This window comes from Oryctolagus cuniculus, chromosome 13 (genome assembly GCF_051225735.1).
Source record: "Oryctolagus cuniculus isolate XC-2025 breed Fujian yellow rabbit chromosome 13, ASM5122573v1, whole genome shotgun sequence".
Classification (NCBI taxonomy): domain Eukaryota; kingdom Metazoa; phylum Chordata; class Mammalia; order Lagomorpha; family Leporidae; genus Oryctolagus; species Oryctolagus cuniculus.
In genome coordinates this window covers 6,965,060-6,992,407 of record NC_142879.1, presented here as the reverse complement: position 1 = coordinate 6,992,407, position 27,348 = coordinate 6,965,060, and the positions used below count along the sequence as shown (strand labels likewise).

Sequence of the window (27,348 nt, the reverse complement as noted above, 5' to 3'; positions counted from 1 at the left end):
AAAATCCCCTGATAGCACTTACGCACAAGAGTCATTGCAGCTTCAACTTGTGTCAGAATGGTGCCGTCTCCCTGCTGGTGGATGTGCGCCCTTGTCTGGGAATGGGAGAAAGAGACATGCTTTTCTTTTGCTGAGTTAGGCAGGTACCCTGCCCCTGCTAGGGCTCCAGGCTAGACCCACGGCCAGTGTGGGCCACAAAGGTCTCCCTCGGGCCACGTCGTCAGTAGCACGGCTGCCACAGTGTGCTCTTGCCTCTCTCTCCACAGCTGGCATCTTCCCCAGTGCTCAGCTGCGGAGGTCTTGTGTGGTTTCTCCATTCTTTGCTGTGCGTCCATGCCTATCACAGCGCTCCACGGCATCCCGCTTCCTTTTGTAGAATTTCCACTGCACACTGCACTGCAGCTCTACCCTGGGAATGCACTTCCTCCATTTTTCTTCTGGTGTTTTCCCCTTGTGAAAAGTCTGTCTCCTATTCAGCCATCTTGGACTCTCCAGAAAATTTGTTTTGTGAATTAATCCATTTTTTCCTTGATGAATTGTTCCTAAATGAATTTTCTGATATGCTCAAAGCAGAGACTCCTACAGTGAGTGATCAGATGTTACCATATGTAACCACATGCTGTATAAAACATCATCACCACTGCTAACACCTCTACACTCAAATAGACAACAGAAAGAAGTTTGATTCCTTGTAGTTCTATTTCCCATCAGAATAAACTTTAAAAATATACTTTATTATTATTCAAATCACTGTTATTTAATAAGTATAATTATTTTATTAACATAATATATATATAACTAGTAACATTGCCTTGTATTTATAATTTTTAGGGATGGCTTTCAATTTGATTTAATTTTATATGTAAATTAGTACTCTGAAAACCATGTTTTCAGCACTTAAACACTGCATTGATATATATATATTCAGAGACATCTTTCTTCCAAAATTCTTCCTCCATCTTCTTCCCTCTGCTTCTTTTTAGGTGAACATTTCTATAAGGTTTTCATTAATGTTTCCTGTGATTTCTGTTTTTGCTTTCAAGAAAAACAAAAAAAAATAGATTCACTTACTTGGGTATTCCCCTTTCTTGTAAAGATGCCACCTGTGAAATGTATTTTTATGTATTTACATTTATCACAATAATGTGTAGGATTTCATATGGTTGCACAGTATTCTCCTGTGTAGGCTTAGCAGACTTTATTCCTATAATTTAAACATTAATTTAGCTTCTCTTCAAATGTTAAAAATAAAGCCACATTGAAAAACCTTTTGCATCTTTTATTCAGCATTAATTTGGGAGAGAATCTAAAAGTCAGCAGGCTGAGTCTCTTCCAGCTAACTCTGCCCTTTGGACGAGTTACTCCCATTTTGTAAACCCCTGGGCGATGCAGCCAAGTACCTGTTTACTTGAGTTGCCAGCGGCTACACCCAACTTGTCAAATTTGGGTTTTGGCAGATTTTACAATTGTAAAAACTAATGTATTAATACAATTTTTTTAAAAAAATTACTTGTGCTTTGGCTTAAATGACCTTTTCTTCAAATTTACATAGACTTTTATCTGAAATCTCTTTTCATGTTTCCGTATGTGAAACTTGTTTGTCTTTTCCTTGATATTGGGAAGCCTTTGGAATGTTAGAGATATTAACCACCTTGCCTTTTATATGTTTATATGTATTTTACCTACAAAAATTGATTTATGAAGTTCAGTGCTAGAAAAAATAATCTATTTTATTTTATTACTTTTAAATTTTTAATTTTGTGCGTTTTTTTCTTCCCTGTGTTTTTATGATTTCTTCTGGTATTTTTATGGTTTCATTTTATTTAAATGTTCATGTCTCTAAAGCTGTCTAGAATTGATCCTTATACACAGTCACATCCTTTATGTCCCAAATGGCTACTTACGTGTTGCAGTGTCATTTAGTAAAATTCTGCCTACCCTAACGAATTAATATCCCATCCTTGGGGACTGAGTTGTGCCACAGCAGGTTAAGCCATTGCCTGCAACATGCCAGCATCCCCTTGGGGCACTGATTGGATCCCAGCTGCTACTCTTTGGATCCAGCTCACTGCTAATGCTCCTGGGAAAGCAGCGGAAAATGGCAGAAGTGCTTGGCTCCTGCCAAACCTGGGCGAGACTGGAATGAAGCTCCTGGCTTCAGCCTGGCCTTGCCATGACCATTGTGCCCATTTGGGGAATAAAACAGTGGATGGAAGGTCTCTCTCTGCAACCCAGCCTTTCAGATAAATAACTAAATCTTAAAAATTATATCCAGTCCTTATTATTTGATAAATGTCCACATGCATTTATTATTTTTATGGATTTTATATTTGTATGCCTATTCATGCATCAATACTACATGATTTTCATTACAAAAATTTATGCAACACCATTCAGATATGGTTAAGTGCTTTTGGTCTTTCCTTGTTTGAAAAATTTTCCTGGTGAGGGTTGATTGATTTTTTTCATTCAAATTTATAACTGACATGACTAATTCCAGAAAACAAAAAGTAAACTGGTCTTTTAATCACATTATATTATAATTATATGTGAACTAAAATTAATATATATATTTAAAGAATATTTATTTGAAAGGCAGAGTTAGAGAGACAGATAAGGAGACAGGGAAAGGTCTTCCATCCTCTGGTTCATTCCCCAAATGACCACAACTGCTGAAGCTGAGCCAGTCCTAAGTCAAGAGTCAGGAGCTTATTCTTGGTCTCCTACTTGAGTAGAAGGGCCCAAGTACTTGGCCCATCTTCTGCTGTTTTCCCAGGAACATTAGCTGGGAGCTAGATCAGTAGTGGAGGAGCCAGCTGCCCAAATGGGATGCCAGAATCATAGGTAGGTAGCTTTACTCACTATTCTGCAATGCCAGCTGCTGATATATTTTCATATAGAATATTCCCGTTCAGAACAAGACATTTTGTCATTTATGAGAAGCTATTTTTACAACTTCTTCCAGGAATGGCTTATAATTTTACACATACAGATTTTTCATTTTTCTTGCTGCTTTAAATGACATATCTTAACCCGTTATTTCTTGTCACTAGTTAATATTGTATATTTTTGTCTACTCAATGCATAGTTTTCATTGTTTGCTTCTATCTTTGTAAGTTCTGATTGCAGCAGCTCATCCCTTCATTGTTGGTGTTCTCCCCAACATCATCATACACAAAGAAATAATCATCATATACAAAGAAACACATTGTTCCGTGTTATTTCCAACACTGTTGCTCGACTTTGCCTTCCCTCCTCTATTTGACTTTATTACTGATTAACCAGGACTGCTTCTTCTGGATGTGTTTGTCTGGTTCTGATTTTAATGCGACTACCTGATGCATTTTCCTAGTAAGTAAGATACTGTCTCATAAGGTGATGTTCATGTATTTTACCTTTTAAGGAACTATAAAATTACTTTTAATGTATTAATTCCAGTTTGCCAGAAATTATGATTATATTTATAATATATATTAATCATTAATAGACATAATGTTTTTTCATGTTACTCTCCTAAATTGCATTAATATTTTCCTAATACTGAATCCTCTTGCCTGCTAGGATTATCCTACTGAATCATGAGATATGATTGTTTTAAAATTTACTGCTGTGGTCTTTTTGCTATTGGTTTATTTGTGGTTTTACATCCATATTTATAAATTGCAGCTTTATATGATGTGTGTTGTATGTATGGTCTCCAGATAGCTATATATTATCCATATAAAAATATCTATGGTTTCTATTAGTTATTTATTTTATAATGTAGTCAGTGAATAATACTATATTTATTTTAAATTTTCATAACTTAAAATCATTTCTTTTTATCATTTTATCATCTTTTTTCAAATATTTATTTATTTATTTATTTGAAAGACAGAGTTACACAGAGAGAAGAGAGGCCAGAGAGAGAGAGAGGTCTTCCATCCGCTGGGTCACTCCTCAACTAGCTGCGACGGCCGAAACTGTGCCGATCCCAAGCCAGGAGCTAGGAGCTTCCTCCTGGTCTCCCACGTGGGTGCAGGGGCCCAAGGACTTGGGTCATCTTCTACTGCTTTCCCAGGCCATAGCAGAGAGCTGGATCAGAAGTGGAGCAGCTGGGTCTTGAACCGGTGCCCATATGGGATGCCGGCGCTGCAGGCTGGGGCTTTAACCCACTGTGCCACAGCGCCGGCCCCATGGTCACCGTTTTGTAAATACCTGTACTCTTAAAAATAAAGGCTTGTTGTCTACAATCAATACGAGGTTTGATATTTACTGATGAATTCTACCTCATTACATAGGTGTCAGCGCTCTTCCCCATTAGGTCTTACCCACGCCAGATGGATATAGGTCTAGAAAATATGTATTGAATTCTAATAGTAGCAGTGTGTGTTACTGCTGCTCTGTTTTCTGCTTTCTAATGGGGTTACCATTGTCACAGATTTGCAAGATCAGATGAATCATACTCTGCAGTATTTTTCTTTCTCCTCATTAAATGATTTTGGCCAGAATTCTACAATGTTTGATATCAAGATCATCAGTGTTGCCTCGTTTTTGTTTATAATTAGCACTAAGTATTTACCACCTTATTTTCACTCTTATTTGGTACAACCTATCGCCTGTACAAGTGATGGAGCTGCATCGTGAGTTCCGAGACCCTCACGCCCCACCCTCCTTTGTGTTTCAGGGTGCAGAGGGTTTGCTTCCTACTTCCTCACAACTTAGCACATGGGTGAATTTTCCTGAGATCCAGTGGCCATTACATTTGGCTCCTGTCTACCTCAGATGCTCCGCAACAAGATGTTCATTGTGCTCATGACCCAACGCAGCGCATGAGCAGACCCACAGGTTCATGTTCTCCAGGGACGGTTTTCCTGTAGCTGGTGTAGTTGGTCTATTCATTTTCTAGGATATATTTGGAGGCATAGATACTACAGGGAAAGTGATTTGTCTGAAAAAAATGTTAGTGCCTTTACACTGATAGTGGATGACCTGATAATCTTGTAAGAGGAAGAGATGTGCAATTCAGGATATGCTCAAGCTGACTTACCTCAAACGGTAGAGTTAGAAACATACCAGGGGATTCCAATTCAATCCCATCAAGGTGGCATGTACCAATGCCATCTCACTAGTCCCAGTGATCAATTTATGTTCACAACTGATCATAATGATAGGACTAAGAACCAAAGGGATCATATAAACAAGAATAGCGTCTGCAAATACTAGCTGATAGAATAAAAAAGGGAGAGAATGATCCAACATGGGAAGTGAGATACACAGCAGACCCATAGAATGGCAGATGTCCTAAACAGCACTCTGACCTCAGAATCAGCCCTTAAGGCATGGGAATCCGGCTGAAAAGCCCATGAGAGTATTCCAGGCATGGAAAGCCAAGACACTCTGGGGAAAAAAAAAAAAAAAAAAAAAAAAAAAAACCACAACTAAATGAAAGATCTCTGCGAGTGAGAACCCAGTGGAAAGAACGGGTCATCAAAGAAGGAGGTACCTTTCTCTGAAGGGAGGAGAGAACTTCTACTTTGACCATGGCCTTATCTAAATCTGATCAGAGTCAGTGAACTCAGGGGGCTTCCATAGCCTTGGCAGCTTAAGACAAGGCCTAGGGTGATTACTGAGGCCATAAACAAGAGTGTCAATTTGTTAAGTCAACAACAGGAGTCACTGTGCACTTACTCCTCATGTAGGATCTTTGTCCTTAGTGTGCTGTACATTGAGATTTAATGCTATAACTAGTACTCAAACAGTATTTTTCACTTTATGTTTCTGGGTGGGAGCAAACTGATGAAATCTTTACTTAATATATGCTAAACAGATCTTCTGTATATAAAGAGAATCGAAAATGAATCTTGATGTGAATGGAAGGGGAGAGGGAGTGGGAAAGGGGAGGGTTGCGGGTGGGAGGGACGTTATGGGGGGGAAGCCATTGTAATCCATAAGCTGTACTTTGGAAATTTAGATTCATTAAATAAAAGTTAAAAAAATAATTATGAACTCTTGGTTGGGATTGGATCGTCACCAGGGCTATGTCATTTTACAGTTGAAATGCAAGCTGTTTGGTAGGCAGTCTTATCTGACCTTTAACAAAACTGGCAGCCGGTGCCACGGTTCAATAGGCTAATCCTCCGCCTTGTGGCGCCGGCACCCCGGGTTCTAGTTGCTGTCAGGGCGCCAGATTCTATCCCGGTTGCCCCTCTTCCAGGCCAGCTCTCTGCTGTGGCCAGGGAGTGCAGTGGAGGATGGCCCAGGTCCTTGGTCCCTGAACCCCATGGGAGACCAGGATAAGTACCTGGCTCCTGCCTTCGGATCAGCACAGTGCACCGGCCGCGGCGGCCATTGGAGGGTGAACCAACGGCAAAGGAAGACCTTTCTCTCTGTCTCTCACTGTCCACTCTGCCTGTCAAAAAAAAAAAAAAAAACAAACAAACAAAAAACAAAAAACAAACAAACAAAAAAAAAACTGGCTTGTCACTTTGTACATCGGCAGGTGTACCTGAGCAGGTGGGCTCTGCAGAGGAAGATGCCATGTTCCACAGTTGCTTGCCAGCCAATAGCCAATAGCCTGGCAGCTGGAGGATCGCAGTTCTCCATGTCTATTTTGAATTATATGGATATTGTTCACTGGCATTAAAAATTGGATTAAATATAATATAGTTTACATTTCACCCTTAAAAGTTTATTGTTGCTATCTAAAGTTCCCATGGACTCTGGTGATTTCCACAGGGTTGATTAATATGCACTGTTTTTATATATTGTAGGCAGGATGCTTCTAAATATTTTTGTGTATATATGTATATATATTTATCCATATTTTAAATCAAAATTGACAACTGCTAATACTTTGCCATGTTTTCAGTTTTAAATACAGCTCTGTGGTAAAAATTTCTGAGTGAATACAGTTTCATAGGATGTACTCCATCTAAGTTTATTTTACATGTTATCTTATTTTTCTTCTGAGCCATATGAGTGTTAGGTAAGCTAAACTGTATTAGAAATTTAGTGAGACCTAAAGAAATTCTTCTGCCAAAGCTGAATACCTCACATTCATGGCATATATTTAATGCCTTCAAGATCCCAGGAAATTTTCTAGTTACTTGAGGGTTGTTTAAGAACATAAAATGTAAAAAGTCCTGCTCTTTCAGTGTTTAATCACTCGTTTAATTATGCTCATAATCTAGACTTCCCAGTTGCATGCAGGTGATAATGGATTTCAGGTAGAAAGTGAAATAATCTGCAATATCATTAACACAGGAGAGGAGTCACTCACAATTTTTGTGGACAAGCGGAAGCTGAGCAGACGATCTGAAGGGAGCGACCCCGGCACCAACAGCTCCTCGGTCACTCTGGAGACGCTGCATCAGCTGGCTGCTTCCTACTTCATTGACAGGGACAGCACCCTCCGGAGACTGCACCACATCCAAATCGCGTCCACTGCCATAAAGGTACGAATGCGCTCAGACCCAACTCGCTCGTTCCCTGCTTTCCCATTGCCAAAACATACTTCTCCATCCTTTGTTATTGCATTAAGACAATGGTATTATAAGGCTTTATAAAACATATTTCTAACTTTCCTTTGTTTATATATTACATACTGTATTTCATACAAAATTGTAGGTACTTTGATGCAATTTTTTTCCTTGAACATTTGCCTACAGTTTTTCAGGGCCAACTGTAATTGAAATATACTTCAGCCGGCGCTGCGGCTCACTAGGCTAATCCTCCGCCTTGCAGCGCCAGCACACCGGGTTCTAGTCCGGGTCGGGGCGCCGGATTCTGTCCCAGTTGCCCCTCTTCCAGGCCAGCTCTCTGCTGTGGCCCGGGAGTGCAGTGGAGGATGGCCCAAGTGCTTGGGCCCTGCACCCGCATGGGAGACCAGGATAAGTACCTGGCTCCTGCCATCGGATCAACGCGGTGCGCCGGCCATGGCGGCCATTGGAGGGTGAACCAACAGCAAAAAGGAAGACTGTTCTCTCTGTCTCTCTCTCTCACTGTCCACTCTGCCTGTCAAAAAAGAAACAAAAAAAAAGAAGAAATATGCTTCAACTGTGTTAAGTTTATTCTAGATCCTGGAGTATACAAACTGCTCCATAAGGTATATGTGGTTAAAACTTTGTCTTTGAAGGTTAATTGATTTTACAATTCTTCTTTTTCTTTTTTGTGTATTTAAAAATACTATCTGCAAAGGGGACTTTATTAGCTAAAAGTGGTCATGGCACAAAATATCATTAATAAGTCTTAGTTTTATAAGTATTTTCTCCAGTATTTTTATATTAAATTCAAGGTGTAAGTGTTTAGTTATAGATTTCTAGAAGTCCAAATATGCCCTTATCTAGAAATAAAGATTAACATGAACTATTCACCAAAAATATTTGTCATTATTGATTTAACAAAACTGAGAAATGAGCAGAATAATAAAGCTCTAATTTGAAAGACAAGGACAGGCAGAGGGAGAGAGAGAGAAAGAAGACACTGCTGATAGACTTCCAAACTGTAGATTTCCAGACACATTTCTCTGGCAGTTTAGGTCACATGTTATTTTGTGTGGCCAATGGCCCTTGTAAAACTAATAAAGCAAAACATCAGCACAGTGTGATCCTGGACTAAGTTAATAGTTGCAAAATAAAATTTAAAGAGCTTTACTGGTGTTTCAAGTCTTAACATTTAATAGTTAATGCAAAAAACAGCTATTAGCTATAACAGTTTATTGCTTGATGAGAATAAAGTAAATGTGCATGTTTTTTTTTTTTTTTTTGTATGTTAGTTGAAAAATCATTGCTTCAGAATTTGGGGAAGGGAAGGAAAATTATTCCAAAAATCCATGATTTGCTCAGGATATATTGGAGATTAGAGAAGACACTGTGTAAATATCTTTACATAAAGGATACGCAAACGGCATTGCAAAGTCCTGGAGTACATGTCTTCAGTTTTGCTAGTAAAAGGGCTTGGGAAACTGGCATCCATAGATACAAACTGTAAGAGAGAATTAATCCAATGTTTGACTTCGGCTATATTGGGAAATCAAGTATATAAGTAGTATTTTTGCTGTATAAATAAAAATACAACCAGCACAAATGCAGATATTCAGTTAATTTAAATTTTTTGAAAGGTAGATTATTTTTGGAGACATTTAATTTGAGGATGCTGAAGAGAAATAGACTTTTTTGGAAATCAATTTCAGTGATATAAACAGTAAGTTAAATCCAACTCTATTTTCTGGTAGAAGAAATCACTGTTATAAGTGTTTATTATATGGTTATTGATTTTTTGTTTGTGCAGAACCAAATGCAATTACAGAATAGAGATTTTGTACTCACCCTATGTAAGAAAGATTCATATGCACTTCATGTCTAAAGCCAATGGGTATTTGTACATCATTCTAGTTTTGTACAATAGAAGTACGTATCAGAAAAACCACATGTTTCAATGTGACATAATGTTGTACATAAGCTCCATTCTTAGACTCTGGTGATACAACAGGAAATAACAATTTGTGGAAGCTTATCATATAGCTAGATGGTAGAAATGAACCTCAAAGGAGAGGTGATTTTTACAGAAAGTGAGTGATGTAGCAGCAGCTCTGGGGAAAAAGTCTGTGGCCTTACACTGACAGGGTTCCAGGGAATGCCCTTTCTCCATTATCATGGAGAGGAGTCCCCAAGTACAGAGTGGGAAGAGCTTCAAAGGCTGTGTGTATTGTAAAACAGGATGGGGAAGGGATCCAGGGGCCATGAGGGTCAAAATGATATGGGAATGGGTTGCACACAAAAGTGTCTGTGGTTTGTGATGTAATTGAGATCAGGGGAGATTGACTGGGGGCCAGCCAGCAGCCACATTGCTAAGAAGATGGGCACAGATGTGAGCAAGGAATGCAAGAGTAGGTGGCGAGGCATGGGAAAGCAAGGAGGGCAGTTAGAGCTTCCTGGCTTCAATTTAGGCCAGACCAGAACTTCTTTCTGAAGCAGGTGTGATTTTATATGACTGGTAATTCCCACAGACTAGGATTAGTCACGATGCCAGTTACTGTGAAGAGGCCAGAGAAAGGCTTTGTGCTACTATGTTGTATTTCAGCAAGAATGGAGTCAGATGCCTTCTAGAGTTGTACAGAGGCCTTGCACTAAATGTGCACTCACAGGACTGCATTTTGCTGGGGTACAGTATCCTTTATTTGGTTTAATTATCAGATGTGTCCTTGCACAAATAAATAGTATCTCTCTAATTCCAAGAGTGACTAAGATTGCAAGTGCATAGAGGGAAGTTAGGAGATGAGAGATGGAGAAGCTGTCGGGGAGGAGGTGGGGAGGCTACAACCAAGGACAACCACTTCTTGCAGTGCTTGTAGTGGCTACATGATTCAGTGCAAAGTGCTTCTGTGGTATCCTTGAAACCAAGAGCTGAACTCTTTTACTAAATTTCTTAAGATGTGATATGTTGTTTGTAATTTTTTGAAAGATTCATTTTGTTTGAGAGGCAGAGTTACAGAGAAAGAGAAAGGGAGGAAGGAAGAGAGGGAGAGGGAGGGGGACAGGAAGGGGGAGAGAGAGAGGGAGAGAGAGAGGAGGAGAGGGAGAGGAATAGCTTTTGTCAGCTGATTCACTCTCTGAATGACCAAAATTGCCAGGGCTAGGCCAGGCCAAAGCCAGGAGTTTCATGTGTGCCCCCCACATTGTGCAGGGGCCCAAAGATTGGGCCATCTTCTGCTGTTGTCCCAGGCACATTCGCAGGCAGCTGAATTGGCAGTGGAAGAGCTAGGACTCTGAAACCCTCGCCCATATGGGACTGCTGGCATTGCAGGCAGCAGCTTAACTCATTAGCCCAAACACCAGCTCCAATGCATTGTTATCATATTTTAAAGAACCCAATTTAAAGGTATCATGGTCCACAGTTTCATTGATTTGCTAATGCAATTTGCAATTAAAATGAAAACTAGTAGACATTTAAATCTTAAACAAATGTTGAATAAAGTTGTCCATTGATGAACAGAATTTAGAATGCAAAGTATTTCAAAAAATAAAATCAAGTATAATTATTAGCAGATAACCACAAAATTATAATTAAATCTGTAAAATCATGCCTGCTTTATCATGCTAATTTTTGCAAAACTCAAGAGTTGAGCAATTAGTGTTAACTATGAGCTAGTTACTAGAAAATGGAATAGAGCAATTTGTTGTTTCTGTTTCTTACAATTATGGATGTAAATGTGAATTGTAACTCATCAACACATCTGTAAGTTAAAATCAATTGCTCAAATGCCCATGCATCTTTATTAATTACCAGATTATTGTGATTAATGTCATTTACATCGATTATTATTTTGCAATATTATTTGTAGACCACTGATCAAGTATAATGCTTAATATTGACTATTATTTTCAAGAGATTTAACTCAGTAGACTCAGGTTATCAAAATGACCACTTTGAAATATGTAGTAACTTAAGGCTACACAATTAACATCAATGAGAAAATTAAAATATATCCTATTTTGGAGGAAATTTAATCTCTTATCTGGCTTGTGTAGGAGAACTTACACATTTTCATATGAAATGAAATGAAAAGACAAAAGCTTATCTTGGTCCAAAAAGTTGAAATCCATGAGTAGTTTTTTCATAAAAAATTTTTTTTCATCAACTTTATGAGGACCTCTCGTTAAGGCACATAGCTTTTCAGAAAAGCCCCTAATCCTTTATTTAAAAGATGCTGAGTTTATAATTAAATTATCTTATAGAATCCTATTAACACTTTAAAATGATAAGCAATTCTTCACTTTTCTAAAATACTGATATGTTTATTTTGCTCATGTTCTTCTACACAGAAAAAAATATAACTTTTGAAATGACAGGATTTAAAAAATGGTGGCCGAGAAATCCAGGAAAAAGATAGAATAATTCATGTAAATTCAGTGTTCCAGCTAGAGTCTATCTTTAAAAGATTTTTAAAAAATGTTTGTTTTTGTTACGTGAAAGTCAGAGAGACAGAAAGACAGAGCTTTTCCTTCTGCTGGATCCCTTCCAAAATGCCTGTAACAGTTAGGACTGGGATGGTCAGGCCTGGAGCGCAGAGTTCAGTGCAGGGTTTCCCACATGGGTGTCAGGGACCAAATCATGCATCACCGGCTGCATCATGAGCTGCACATGGGCAGGAAGCAGGAACTGGAAGGGGAGCCAGGGCCTGGACTGACACACTCTGATAGGAGATTCAGGATCCCAAGTGGTCCCCTAACTGCCGCACCAAACTCCCAGCCCGTAAATGATTTTTCACTGCTGCATAATGAAGAATGTTTCGGGAACTGAGAAGAGGCCCCGTGACTCTCAATTCACACTTCTGAAATTATGCATTACATTAAAAGTTGAAAAGCTATTTATATAATTAGAGATGATAGTAATTTTAAGAGAAGCATTTTTGATGAGTAAATTATTTATTCTTTGAGACTACAAGCAGTACAATTTAATAATTAATTTATTTTAAAAATTGCTTCTATGTATTCAAAAACTGACTTTAGGAAGGGACAAGATAAGGAAATTTGCATTATGTAAGTCATTCATAACCGTTGCAGGGTTTTGATTTCATACATTATTCGCAGTTTTTGGAAGGATTCACATGATTCTCTCTTTCAAAATGTTATTGTAAAGGTAAAAGGTGCACAACAGGATGTCTTGATATACTTACACAGAGTGAAACTTACTTCTGACAAGCAAATCAACATTCCCACATCTTGCAAATTGTCTTAGAGTCTATATAAAGGAGATCATATAGTAGGCTTCCTTCTCTGTCATGCATATTTTACTTAGCATAATGTCCTCCAAGTTCATCTAATTCATTACAAAAACCAGGATTATTTAAAGACTTAAGTATGTTCCATTGCATGTATGATATATACATTATGTGAATCTCAATTCTTTATCCATATAACCACCAGCAGACACTGAAGGGGTCTCCATACTTTGCCTGTTACTGTAGCTCTGCAATGAACTTGTGAGACCAAACACATCTCCAAGGTGCTGATGTCACTTCCATTGAGTGTATACCCAGAAGTGGGACAGCTGGATGACACAGTAGCTCCATTTCTAGGTGTCTGAAGAAATTCCATAGTTATCTTCAATGGATGCATCAATTTACATTGAGTGGATGGAGAGTCCCTTTTCTCCAGAGACCTGATCATGCTTGTTATTTTTGATTCTCATTTAAATAGAAAATTCCTTTTGAATTCCAGAAAAATATTTCTTTTTTTAAGATTTATTTATTTTATTTGAAAGGCAGAATTACAGAGAGTCAGAAGCAGAGAGAGAGAGAGCGAGAGCGAGAGAGAGAGAGAGAGAGAGAGGTCTTCTGTGTGCTGGTTCACTCCCAAGATGACTTCAACAGCTAGAGCTGAGCAGATCAAACCCAGGAACCGGGAGCTTCTTCTGGGACTCCCATGCAAATGCAGGAGCCCAAGGACTTGGACCAACTTCTACCACTTTTCCAGACCATAGCAGAGAGCTGCATCAGAAGTAGAGCAGCTGGGAGTTGAACTGGCGCCCATATAGGATGCCGGCACTGCAGGCAGTGGCTTTACCTGCTATGTCACAGCGCCCACCCCAAGAATGTTTCAACTTAACAAATTTAAGTTGTTAATTACTTGGTTCAATTAATGGCACTTAGCAACTTGAAGAATTTTGATCAAATAATCAAAAGGTTATCTGAATTTTTCATGTATACATATTTATCTATCTCAAATTTTTGGTATAAAAGAATAAGATATCAATACACTATTGATTAAGTGCCATTTGAAATTCTTAACCATGAAAATGTCTGTAGTGATTAAGAATCAGGTGCCTTTTTCATATTCTTGCCTTCAGTTTTCTATTTGTATTTTTTTCGATTATCACAATGCTTATGGATATGGATACAAGTATATCAACTCAGGACATGAACATGTCTTCATAAATTAAGTAGACTTAATTTTAATAGCATAATAAGAGGGACTAATTAAAATTTTTACCATTTGTTTCACACCCACAAAAATGACTTCAAGGGCATCAATGATCTCTCAAAACTGATTAGATTTGTGTCAGTAAAACATATTTCTTTTTAAAAGACTTGTGCACTTGCTCAGGCTCAAGAATATTAAAATCTAGCACATAAAGCCCATTACGAGAAGTAGAAATGCAGTCAATATACTTTTACAGCAACAGCCAATTACAGTCAAGAATGTGTAGCAATCAAATGGAGAATCAAATATTGTGTCAGATCAAGTGCTACTGATAAAAGTGCATTTCTACAGAATTCAGTGTTGCTCTTCAGTTTTTTAGCTAAGTTTTTTTTGTTTGTTTGTTTGAACAGGCAGATTTAGACAGTGAGAGATAGTGAGAGAGAGAGAGACAAAGAGAAAAGCCTTTCTTTCTGTTGGTTCACCCCCAAAATGGCCGCTAAGGCCAGTGCGCTGCGGCGATCTGAAGCCAGGAGCCAGGTGCTTCCTCCTGGTCTCCCATGTGGTGCAGGGCCCACGCACTTGGGCCATCCTCTACTGCTTCCCGGGCCACAGCAGAGAGCTGGACTGGAAGAGGAGCAGCCGGGACAGAACCGGCACCCCAACCAGGACTAGAACCTAGAGTGCTGGTGCCACAGGCAGAGAATTAGCCTAGTGAGCCGTGATGCTGGCCACTGAGTAGTATTTTGTTACATATTTTTACCACACTTTCATTATCCAGTCATTGGCTGATGGACATATGGGATTGTTTTTGTCTCTCCATTATTGTGAGTAGAATTGACGTAAACATGGGAGCATGGATAAATCATATGCTGATTTCATTTCCTTTGGGTAACTTGCCATGCGTGGAGTGGCTCCTTCATACGAGCGATCTATTCTCAGATTTCTGAGGAATCACCATATTGTCTTCCACAGTGCTTGTAGTAGTTTACATTCCCACCAGTAGTGTATTAAAGTACATTTTCCCCCACCTCCACACTAGCATTTGTTATTTTTTTATCATTTTAGATGATAGACATTCTTTTTTAGATTTTATTTATTTATTTGAGAGGTAGAGTTACAGAGGGAGAGAGGGAGACACAGAGAGAAAGGTCTTCAGTCTGCCGCCTACTCCCCAAATGGGAGCAATGGCCAGAGCTAGACAGATCCTAAGCCAGTAGCCAGGAGCTTCTTCAGAGTCTCTCATGTGGGTGCAGGGGCCCAAGGACTTGGGCCATCCTCTACGGCTTTCCCAGGCCGTAGCAGAGAGCTGGATCAGAAGAGGAGCAACCAGGGCTAGAACCAGCACTGCAGGTGGAGACTTAGCCTACTATACCACAGTGACAGCCCCAGTTGATAGACATTCTAGCTAGGATAGGGTGAACCTCATTATGGTTTTTATTTGCCTTGTCTGATGACTAGTGATCCTGAGCATCTTCGTATGTCTGCTCACCATTTTCATTTCCCCCTTTGCAAACGCCTGTTCAGATCATCAACCCCTTCTTAACTGGGTTGCTTGTCTTATTGTAGTTGAGTTTCTTGAGCTCCTTATGTATCCTTGATATTAATCCTTTATCAGATGAATAATTTGCAGACATTTTCTCCCATTCTTTCACTTGCCTCTTTATTATTTCCTTTGTTGTTCAGAAGCTTCTTAGCTTAATGAAATCCCATTTATCTATTTATGCTTATATTGTCTGTGCTTCTGGGATTTGATCAGGAAGCCTGTGCCTATGCCAATGGTTTGCAGTGTTTCCCCTGTGTTTTCCTCTAGTAATTTGATGGTTTTAGGTCTTAGATTTAGTTCTTGGATCTACTGTGGGTTGATTTTTGTATAACAGATAAGGTAGGTATCTTATTTCATATTTCTCCATGCAGACATCCAATTTTCACAATGCCATTTGTTGAAGAGACTGTCCTTTCTCCAAGAAGAGATTTTTGTTCTTTTTCAAAGATTTGTTGATTGTAAATGAGTCTATTAATTTTTGCATTCTCCAGTATGATCCTTTGTTTGACATGTTTATCCTTGTTAGAGTACCAGACTGTTTTGATTATAACTGCCCTGTTATATGTCTTGAAATTAGGTATTGTGATGCCTACAGCTTTATTTTATTTTTTATTATTGCTTTGGCAATTCTATGTCTCTTGTTATTCCATATTAGGTCATTATTTTCAGATCTGAGAAGAACTTGTGTTTGGTGTTTTGACTAGAATCACATTGAATTTGTAAATTACTTTGAGTAGTATGAGCATTTTGATGAGATATGTTCTTCCAATTTATGAACAAGGAATATTTTTCCATTTTTAAATATTTCCTTTTATATCTTTTGTTACTGTTTTTTTTTAACTTTTATTTAATGAATATAAATTTCCAAAGTACAGCTTATGGATTACAATGGCTTCCCCCCCATAACGTCCCTCCCACCCGCAACCCTCCCCTTTCCCACTCCCTCTCCCCTTCCATTCACATCAAGATTCATTTTCGATTCTCTTTATATACAGAAGATCAGTTTAGCATATATTAAGTAAAGATTTCAACAGTTTGCTCCCACACAGAAACATAAAGTGAAAAACACTGTTTGAGTACTAGTTAGAGCATTAAATCTCAATGTACAGCACACTAAGGACAAAGATCCTACATGAGGAGTAAGTGCACAGTGACTCCTGTTGTTGACTTAACAAATTGACACTCTTGTTTATGGCATCAGTAATCACCCTGGGCTCTTGTCATGAGCTGCCAAGGCTATGGAAGCCCCCTGAGTTCACCGACTCTGATCATATTTAGACAAGGCCATGGTCAAAGTGGAAGTTCTCTCCTCCCTTCAGAGAAAGGTACCTCCTTCTTTGATGACCCGTTCTTTCCACTGAGATCTCACTCGCGGAGATCTTTCATTTAGGTTTTTTGTTTTGTTTTGTTTTGTTTTTTTTCCCCAGAGTATCTTGGCTTTCCATGTCTGAAATACTCTCATGGGCTTTTCAGCCGGATCCACATGCCTTAAGGGCAGATTCTGAGGCCAGAGTATTGTTTAGGACATCTGCCATTCTATGGGTCTGCTGTGTATCTCACTTCCCATGGTGGATCATTTTCTCCCTTTTTGATTCTATCACCTAGTATTTGCAGACACTATTCTTGTTTATGTGATCCCTTTGGTTCTTAGTCCTATCATTATGATCAATTGTGAACAGAAATTGATCACTGGGACTAGTGAGATGGCATTGGTACATGCCACCTTGATGGGATTGAATTAGAATCCCCTGGTATGTATCTAACTCTACCGTTTGAGGTAAGTCAGCTTGAGCATGTCCCGAATTGCACATCTCTTCCCTCTCTTATTCCCACTCCTATATTTAACAGCAATCACTTTTCAGTTAAGTTTCAGCACTTAAGAAGAATTGTGTATTGATTACAGTATTCAACCAAAAGTATTAAGTAGAAAAAAACAAAAAAAATACTAAGAGGGATAACATATTACATTGCTCATCAACAGTCAGGGTGAGGGCTGATCAAGTCACCGTTTCTCCTAGTGTTCATTTCACTTTAACAGGTTTCCTTTTTGGTGCTCAGTTAGTTGTCACCTATCAGGGAGAACATATGGTATTTGTCCCTTTGGGATTGGCTTATTTCACTCAGCATAATGTTTTCCAAATTCCTAACAGGGATCACTTTTAAGTTAAAATTTAAACACCTAAGAATAATTGTGTGTTAATTACAGAGTTCAACCAATGGTACTAGAACAAAAAAAATACTAAAATGGATAAAGTATTACATTGTTCATCAACCCTCAGGACAAGAACTGATCAAGTCACTGTTTCTCATAGTATCTATTTCACTTCAACAAGTTTCCCCTTTGGTGCTCAGTTAGTTGTCGCCAGTCAGGGAAAACATATGATATTTGTCCCTTTGGGACTGGCTTAATTCACTCAGCATGATGTTTTCCAAATCCCTCCATCTTGACCGGGTTTCATTGTTTTTGACTGCTGTATAGTATTCGATAGAGTCCATGTCCCATAATTTTTGTTACTGTTTTGTAATTTTAATTGTAGACATGTTTAACATCATTGGTTAAATTTTTTGTAGCTATTGTAAATGGTACTGATATTACAAGTTCTTTTTAAGATATAGAATTGACTGAGTATACAAAGCTATTGATTTTTGTGTGTTGATTTTATACCCTTCAACTTTACCAAACTCTGAATTCCAATAATCATAGTGGAATTTTTTGATACTCTATTTATAAAATCATGTCTTCTGCAAATAGGAATAATTTGACTTCCTTCATTCCTATTTCTATTCCTTGGATTTCATTTCTTGTATAATGACTCTGGGCTAAAAATTCCAGCTCGGGAGTCACTGGCAGTGTCCAGCTTGCTGCTGTGTGATTGTACCTTCCCTGTGTTCCACAGTGTCTCTCTTCTTTCTGTAGAATCTCCTCTACAATTTTCTCTCCATCTATCCCATCAGATTGTAGTTCCTGTGCTTTTCTTCAATTGTCTTCCCATAGTCAGAATCAACATGTCTTTTCCCAGTTCAACTGTCTAGGATCTCCACTCTGTTTCCACTTTTGGAAGAAAGTTTACTTATAAGGTATAGGTACCGAAGGGGAAATTAGTAAAATCAAAATAATGATTGCTATTTAGATTAAATCACAATAACACAGATAAGAAAACTTTTAAAACCCAGTCTGTGGTGTTCTTCATGGTATGGTTCATTGCACTCTTTTTGTCCAGTTGTTTCTGCACTAAGCAATATTCCCTGTAGTAGTCACATCTCAATTGTCACACTGACCTCAATCAAAGTATGTCTTTTGTTGATCTTTAATATGATACACTATTTATGAGAGTCTGCAGCAAGTTTATAGAAAATGGAGTTAAAAGATAAATTTATCTTGTTGTAAAAATATTTGAAATCCAGAAATAGTGTTTTAAGGAGTACACATTTTGTGTAAAATTTTGGAACAATACCTTATAGAATGATATCTTTTTCTTAACTGGGTGCTGACCAATTATTAGCTCTACCATTTGACAGGAAAACTTGAAGGAAAAGAACTGAACTTTTGAAATCAAAGAAAAGTAAATAAAATTAAACATTTTAAGTTAAAAATCAAATTAAAATTCTAATTGTAGATATATGCCTTTATAAACAAGATGAAGCGACAGAAACTGGATTTACCCTCCTACCTGGTGTGCCTTCTCTCTCTCTCTCTCACACACATACACACACACACACACACACACACAGAGAGAGAGAGAGAGAGAGAGAGAGAAACATATTCATTAAACATCTGTATCATGTCATTGCTCTGTGAGTCAAGGGTCCAGGCATGGCTCACCTAGTTCCTCTAAACCTCTAACTCTAAACATGGCATTTACCAGTGCTGGATTATCTCTCCTCCTAGTCTCAACCTATTTTCAAGCCTACATTCTGGATGATAGCAGCCTTGTCCTATTGGTCTCAGTTACATGGTGGATGCTGTCAGAGGTGATCTTCAACTCCTGGACAACTGCCCTCTCCAGTTGGCAACCACAGCCTAATTTTTCTTAAAGTCCAACAATGTTGAGAGTCTGACAGCAGGGATTTTACCAGAGGGAAAATCTGCTTTCCCCACTGATTTTATCTTAGTCTGGGAGGATTGATAGGGGGTTGGGCACCCACGTAGTACTATGAGGTGCCCCCAGGCTCCCAACATATCACAATATCTGAGGCTCAAACAGACAAGATGGATCATTCATAGGCAACTGGCTCTGGGAACGTATCTGCCTCTCCAAGGACAGGACATGCTAACAGGGCAGAGTCCCTGAGACCCAGGACAGTGGGAGCCTTTTGTGCTGAGGATGTGGGAACTCTGTGTCGGGGCACAGGGTACAGTTGGGTCTCTGGGCAATCACTGAGTGCAGTGTCTGGTGCTCAGAACTCCCTGATTGCCTGGGGTGGGTATTGTAAAGGGATCCATGCTCACACTGAGGACTGCACAGATCTTTTGTGTGGTTTCTACAGTAGCACTGGTGAGTGTTGCACCCACTGTGAGCTAACTCAGGGCATTGATTACCTTGAAAGAGAGGTGAGGATGTGATTATGCCAACAGAGGTGATCAGACCATGCACCTGCTGACAATAGAGGATTCCTACCATGCCCAACTTGGATGTCACCTTAAATGTCATCCTCACCTCACCTTGAAACACTGACCAGAAATTGCTGGCCACACCCAGAACACGTCTATGGGTATTCACTGGAAGAGCAGACACTCCATTAAGCCACAGAAGCACAGTTCAGAGATAAAAGCCATCAGAGGAGAAACCAATTAGTATTTCCATAAATGTCTAAAAATCAATGCAGAAATTCAAGAAACAAGAATAAGGAAGACAATGTGGCTCCCCCAAAAGGAACACAACAACACTTCAATATTAGAATTTGAAGATGAAGAGACTGATGAAATGCCTGAAAAGGAATTCAAAAGAATGATCATAGAACTACTTGAAATCAATGAGAAGCAAATGCACAAGGTAAGGATATTCATAATTGACATAGAAAAAAATTTCATTTATAATGATATTTAGATGAGAAAATAAACTGAAATGTTAGAACTGAAAAATTCAATATGTAAAATAAAAAATACAATGAAAAATTTTAAGACTTGGTGAGGCAGAAGGAAGACTTTCCAAGCTAGAAGACAGATATTTTTAAGTTTCTCATTCTGAAAAGGAGAACTTCGAAAAATTAAAAACAGTGTTGGAGATTTAGGAGATGCCATCAAATGATCCAGCATATGGATCTTTTGAGTTCTAGAAGGTATAGAAAGAGAAAATGGATTAGAAGGCCTACTCAGTGAAATAATTAAAGAACATCCCTAATTTGGACAAAGGGACATCCAAGAACATGAGTACATAAAACTTCTAATAGACATGACAAGAAAATAGCTTCGGCACAACATATTGTAGTCAAATTTTCAAAAGTGAAACATAGAGGCTAGTGCTGTGGCTTAGTGGGTTTAGCTGCTGCCTGCAGTGGTGGCATCCCACATGGGAGCTGGTTTGAGTCCTGGCTGCTGCACTTCCAATAGGCTCTCTGCTATGGTCTGAGAAATCAGTAGAAGATGGACCAAGTGTTTGGGCCCCTAAACCCACATGGGAGACCTGGAAGGAGCTCCTGGCTCCTGGCTTTGGATTGGCGCAGCTCCCGCCATTGCAGTAATCTGGGGAGTGAACCAGCAGATGGAAGACCTCTCTCACTCTCTTTTTGCCTCTGCCTCTGTGTAACTCTGCCTTTCAAATAAAAAAAAATCTTAAAAAGAAACAGCAAAACATAAAGAAACGATTGTAAAATATGCATGAGAGAAAGACCAGATGATTCTCAGAGGATCTCCAATTAGACTCACAAATCAGAAAGCCTACGAACTAGGACATAGTCCAAATCTTAAAGTGTCAACCCAGCGTACTGTACTGTACCCTGTAAAGTTCTCATTTATGGATGAAGGTGAAATAAAAACCTTCCATAACAAACAGAAATTAAAAGAAATTTCATTGCTCCTCCAGTCTTATGATTGATGCTTAAGAATGTGCTATACACAGTAACAAAGAAAGAAAGTCATAATTATGAAAGAATGTGAAGGCAGAAAATGTCCCAGTAAAAGCACAGAGGAAATCCAAAGCAAACAGGAGCAATATTTATGGAGAAATGGCAGGGCCATGCTAGGTGTCAATAGTAACCTTGAATGTAAATGGCCTAAATACTCCAATTAAATGATACAGAATGGCTGAATAGATTTAAAATTAAAACAAGACCAATCTATTTGCTGCCTATAAGAAGCACATCTCACCAACAAAGATCCAGGCAAACTGAAAGTGAGTGGATGGAAAAATATATCCCATGCTAATGGCAAGCAAAAACAAGCAGTTGTAGTCATCCTAATATCAGACAAAATAGAAGATAACACAAAATCTTATAAAAGAGACAAAGAGCACCCACAATGATTAAGGGTACAGTTCAACCAGAAGACATGACTATAATAAAGGTATATGCATTCAATGCCAGGAAGCCCGGTTATTTAAAACAACTGTTAATGGATCTAAAAGGAGACAAACACTCCAGTACAGCAGTAACAGGGGACTTTGACATCCTATGTTCATTTATGGGTAGGTCAACTAGACAGAAAATCAACAAAAAACCTACAGAAGTAATTGACAATGTGGACCAAATGGACCTAACTGATATCTACAATACCACTCATCCCACAATTGAAGAATACACATGCTTTTCATCAGTGTATGGAACATTCTTGGTCTCTAAGATAGACCATATGCTAGCCCATAAAGTAAGTCTCAGAAAATTCAAAAACAAGTTGAAATCATACCATATATCCTTTATGACCACAAGCAGAAAACTAATCACCAAAGAATCTCTAGAACATATGCAAATACATGGAGACTGAACAACATGTAGCTGAATGAGCAGCGAGTCAAAGAAGAAATAAAAAAAAAAAAGACAGCCCAAATTTTTTGGAAACAAATGAAATTGACAGTACAACATATCAAAACTCTTGGGATACAGCAAAAGCAGTGTTAATATGGAAGTTTATAGCAATTGTTGCTTATTTCAGAAATTGGAAAGCCATAAAATATGAGCTCTCAATGAATTTCAAGGACCTAGAAAAACAACAAAAAATCAAGCCTAAACTTAGTAGGAGAAAGAAGTAATTAAAATTAGATAAGAAATAAACAAAATTGAAACCAAATACAAAAGACAGTGAAATGACAACTGGATCTTCAAAAACATAAGCAAAATTGATACACAATTTGCCCAACTTAAAAATATAAAGGGAGAAATCTCAAATTTAGAAAATCAGAGTTGAAAAGGGAATTGTAGCAACGGATACCAGAGAAATTAAAGGAATCATCAGGAATTATTACAAAGAGCTATATAATAACAAACTGCAAAATTTAAAGAAATGGGTAGATTCCTAGGCATAAAACTGAATCATGAATCCATAGAAAATCTAAACAGACCAACAGACCAAAATAGAGATTGAATCAGTAATAAAGACCATTCCAACAAAGAGAAGCCTAGGAATGCATTACCAGACTTTCAAGTAAATACAAATTCCAGTTCGTCTTAAGCTATTCAAAACAATTGACTGGGATGGAATCCTCCCGAATTCCTTTATGCCTGAATCAGAAAAATGTACATCACCTTAATTAATTAATTTCTATAATTAATTAATTCTTAATTAATTAATTTCTATAAATACTAGCTTTGAATCGAACTACATTTCAGAAAGATCATTCACCCATACCAAGTGGGATTTATACCTGGTATGCAGAGATGGTTCAGCATTCACAAATCAATAAATGTGAAACATCACATTAACAAACAGAAGAACAAAAGCCATATGATTCTCTCAATAGATACAGAGAAATCATAGGATAAAATACAACATCTTTTCATGATGAAAACCTTAAGCAAATTGGGTGTAGCGGGGACATTTCTCAAGACAATTAAGGAAATTTATGTCAGACACACAGCCAGCATTTTATTGAATGGGGAAAGTTGTAAACATTTCCACTGACATCTGGTACCAGACAAAGATGCTCACTTTCAACATTGCTATTCAATGTAGTCCTGGAAGTTTTAGCCAGTTACATTAGCCAATAAAAATAAGTCAAAAGGATACAGTTGAAAAGGAGGAAGTCAGTTATCCATGTTTGCAGATGACGTGATTCTATATATAAAGAAACCAAAAGACTCTACTAAGAGACTATCTGAACTCATAAAATGAGGTCGGTAAAGTTGCAGGATATAAAATTAACACAAAAAAATCAATAGTCTTTGTATACATAGACAATGCTGTGGTTGAGAAAGAACTTTTAAGATCAATCCCAGTCACAGTAGCTACAGAAAAAAAATTAAATACCTTGGAATACATTTAACCCAGGGAGGTTAAAGATCTCTAAGATAAAAATCAGAAAATATTATGAAAAATAGAGGAATACACAAAAATTTGAAAACTTCCATATTCATGGATTGTAAGAATTAATATCATCAAAATGTCCATACCACTGAAAGCAATTACAGATTCAGTGTGTTCCCAATCAAAATACCAATGACATTATTCTCAGATCTGAAAAAATGCTGCAAAAATTCATATGGAAAAAAAAGACCCTGAATAGCTACAGCAATCTTAGACAACTAAAACAAAGCTAGAAGCACTACGATACCTGGTTTCATGACATAATACATGGCAGTTATAATCAAAACTGCCTGATACTGGCACAAAAATAGACATGTAGTACAGTGAAACAGACTAGAATCTCCAAAAATCGATCAATGCATCTACAACCAAATAATCTTAGACAAATGAGCTAAAATTAATCCCTGGAGAAGGGACCTTCTCTTCTAAAAGGGGTGCTGGGAAAATTGGATCTCCCCATGGAGAATTAAGAAACAAGAACCCTATGTTACACTTTATACAATATTCAACTTAAAGTGCATCAAGGATCTAAATCTATGACCTGATACCATCAAATTAATAGAGAATATATTGGGGAAACTCTGCAAGACATTGGCATAGGCAAAATCTTCTTGGAAAAGACCCCAGAAACAAAGGCAATAAAAGCCAAAAGAGACAAATGGTAATATCAAGCCGAGAAGCTTCTGTACTGCAAAGGAAACAGTCAGCAACATGGAGAGGCAACTGACAGAATTAGAGAAAAAATTTGCAAGCCATGAAACTGATAAAGGATCAATATCCAGAATCTATAAAGAGCTCAAGAAACTCAACAATAACAAAACAAAGTATCCAATTAAGAACTGGGCAAAAGGATGTGAACAGACATGTTTCAAAAGAGGAAATTCGAGGGTGGAGCCAAGATGGCGGAATAGTGAGGACGTGCACTGATAGTCTGGGAAAAGATAGGTTGATAAAAGAGGAATTACAGTAATTACAGGGAAAGGCTCAGGGGAAATAAATGCAGAGGAAACTCTTCCGGATCTAGTGGATGTGACACAGACGACCAGTGGGGAGAGCAGGGACGGCCACGGCTCCAAGTCCACACATCGGCGCTGGAAGGAGAGGTGAGCTCAGTAACCCAAGACATTGGCGGGGAAACGGTGGACAGAGCCTAGAGGGAACTGGGCTTGAGGCCCTACCGGGGAAAGTTCACCAGACTGACTACAGGAGAGAAGAGAAGAAAAAAAAGGGGGGGGGCTGGTACAGATGAGTTTTTCTCCCCGCCGACCTTGCAAAGGTGAGCAAGAGACAAAGAGCAAGCGCCATTCTGGATATACGTAAAAGGTGTGCAACCTCAGCACAGTGCGTGACCTCAGGACTGTGCGCAAACTCAGAGCTGAGCATGACAGACCTGTGCCTGCCCTCGGTCAAACAGAAAAACCTGAATCTGGCGGGGTGAAATACCAGGAGGTTAGGATTTAGTGAAAGGGTAGAGCTAATGAAATGAGGCAGGGGGAAAAAGAGACGGTGGGTGAGAATTCACGGAGGTCACGTGACTACTCTCCAGAGATGCTACAATTCAGTAACCTAGGCAACCCGGTGGGAGACTGCAGGAGAAATTGAGCCCACACTGAGGGCAGAACAGATTCTTTGGGTGGTCTGTGGGAAAAAGCAGACGGATGATATATACATAGAAGTCAGATATTGGAAGCTAAATACCATCAGTTCTGCTCAGCTGTGCGGTATTACTTCCCTCCAGAATAAAATAAATAAATAAATAAATAAATAAATAAATAAATAAAGAGAGAGAGATTTACCACACCTAACCTGAGTGTGTTACCTTTGGCACACCCTTAACCCTGAAGAACTAAGCAGAGCTCTGTGGCCACATGCATCTCAAGCCTCCAAGGCTCCTCCAACAGCAGACAGTCCACTTAACACAGACATAGTATAAAAAAAAAAAAGTGAGGGAAGAAGAATTCACAATGCCAAGCGAAAAACACAAAAACCGAGGGAACAAGATCAACGAAGACACTATGATGCCTCCAGATAAACAAAACACCCCAAGCCATGATTATGAAGATGATGAGATAGAAGAAATGCTAGATACGGATTTCAAAAAATTTATGATAAGAACATTTAGAAGTTTTCAAAAGCAAATTCTTGAACTACAGAAATCCTTATTGGACAGGATAGAAAATCTCCCTCATGAAAATAAAATCTTAAGGAGGAATCAAAATGAAATGCAGAAACTAGTAGAACAGGAAAGTGTGATAGTGAAGAGAAATCAAAATGAAATGAAGAACTCAATAGATCAAATGACAAACACATTAGAAAGCCTTAAAAACAGAATGGGTGAAGCAGAAGAGAGAATATCGGACTTAGAAGATAGAGCACAGGAAAACATACAGTCAAACCAAAGAAAAGAAGAGGAAATAAGAAATCTAAAAAATATTGTTGGGACTCTACAGGATACTATTAAAAAACCCAACATTTGAGTTCTAGGAGTTCCTGAAGGCATGGAGAGAGAGAAAGGATTAGAAGGCCTTCTTAGGCCTTTGGCACAGCTCAATAGGCTAATCCTCCACCTTGGGACACCGGCACACCAGGTTCTAGTCCCAGTCAGGGCGCGAGATTCTTTCCCAGTTGCCCCTCTTCCAGGCCAGCTCTCTGCAGTGGCCAGGGAGTGCAGTGGAGGATGGCCCAAGTGCTTGGGCCCTGCACCCCATGGGAGACCAGGAGAAGCACCTGGTTCCTGGCTTCGGTGTGCCAACCGCGACAGCCGTTGGAGGGTGAACCAACGGTAAAGGAAGACCTTTCTTTCTGTATCTCTCACTGTCCACTCTGCCTGTCAGAAAAAAAAAGAGGGCCTTTTTAGTGAGATACTAGCAGAGAACTTTCTGGGTTTGAAGGATAGAGACATGCTAGTACAGGAAGCTCATAGAACCCCTAGTAAACATGACCAAAAGAGATCCTCACCATGACACGCTGTAATTAAACTCACCACAGTGAAACATAAAGAAAAGATTATAAAATGTGCAAGAGAGAAACATCAGATTACTCTCAGAGGATCTCCAATTAGACTCACAGCAGACTTCTCATCAGAAACCCTACAGGCTAGGAGGGAATGGGTAGACATATCCCAGGTGCCAAGAGAGAACAACTGCCAGCCCAGAATATTATATCCTGCAAGGCTCTCATTTGTGAATGAAGGGGAAATAAAGACCTTTCATAGCAAACAGAAATTGAAAGAGTTTGCCGCCTCTCGTCCGGCCATGCAAGAGATAGTCACATTGAAATTTAATGGACTTAACTCTCCAGTTAAAAGGTACAGACTGGCTGAATGGATTAAGGAACAAAACCCAACTATTTGCTACCTACAAGAAACGCATCTTTCTAACAAAGATGCTTGCAGACTGAAAGTGAAAGGTTGGAAAAAGATATTCCATGCCAACAGAAACCAAAAA

The 27,348-nt window shown here is 38.7% G+C and overlaps 1 protein-coding gene across 8 annotated transcripts in view; it reads left to right on the top strand.

Annotated features, from left to right (window-relative positions):
* BRINP3 (BMP/retinoic acid inducible neural specific 3) overlaps nucleotides 1-27,348 on the top strand; it is a 556,809-nt gene that overhangs the window by 285,997 nt on the left and 243,464 nt on the right. For all 8 annotated transcript variants that reach the window (XM_017347891.4, XM_008268734.5, XM_008268735.5 and 5 more), the window contains one exon: nucleotides 7,246-7,436. In XM_017347891.4, the coding sequence (XP_017203380.1) occupies nucleotides 7,246-7,436 (191 nt within the window). The remainder of the gene's footprint in view (nucleotides 1-7,245; nucleotides 7,437-27,348) is intronic.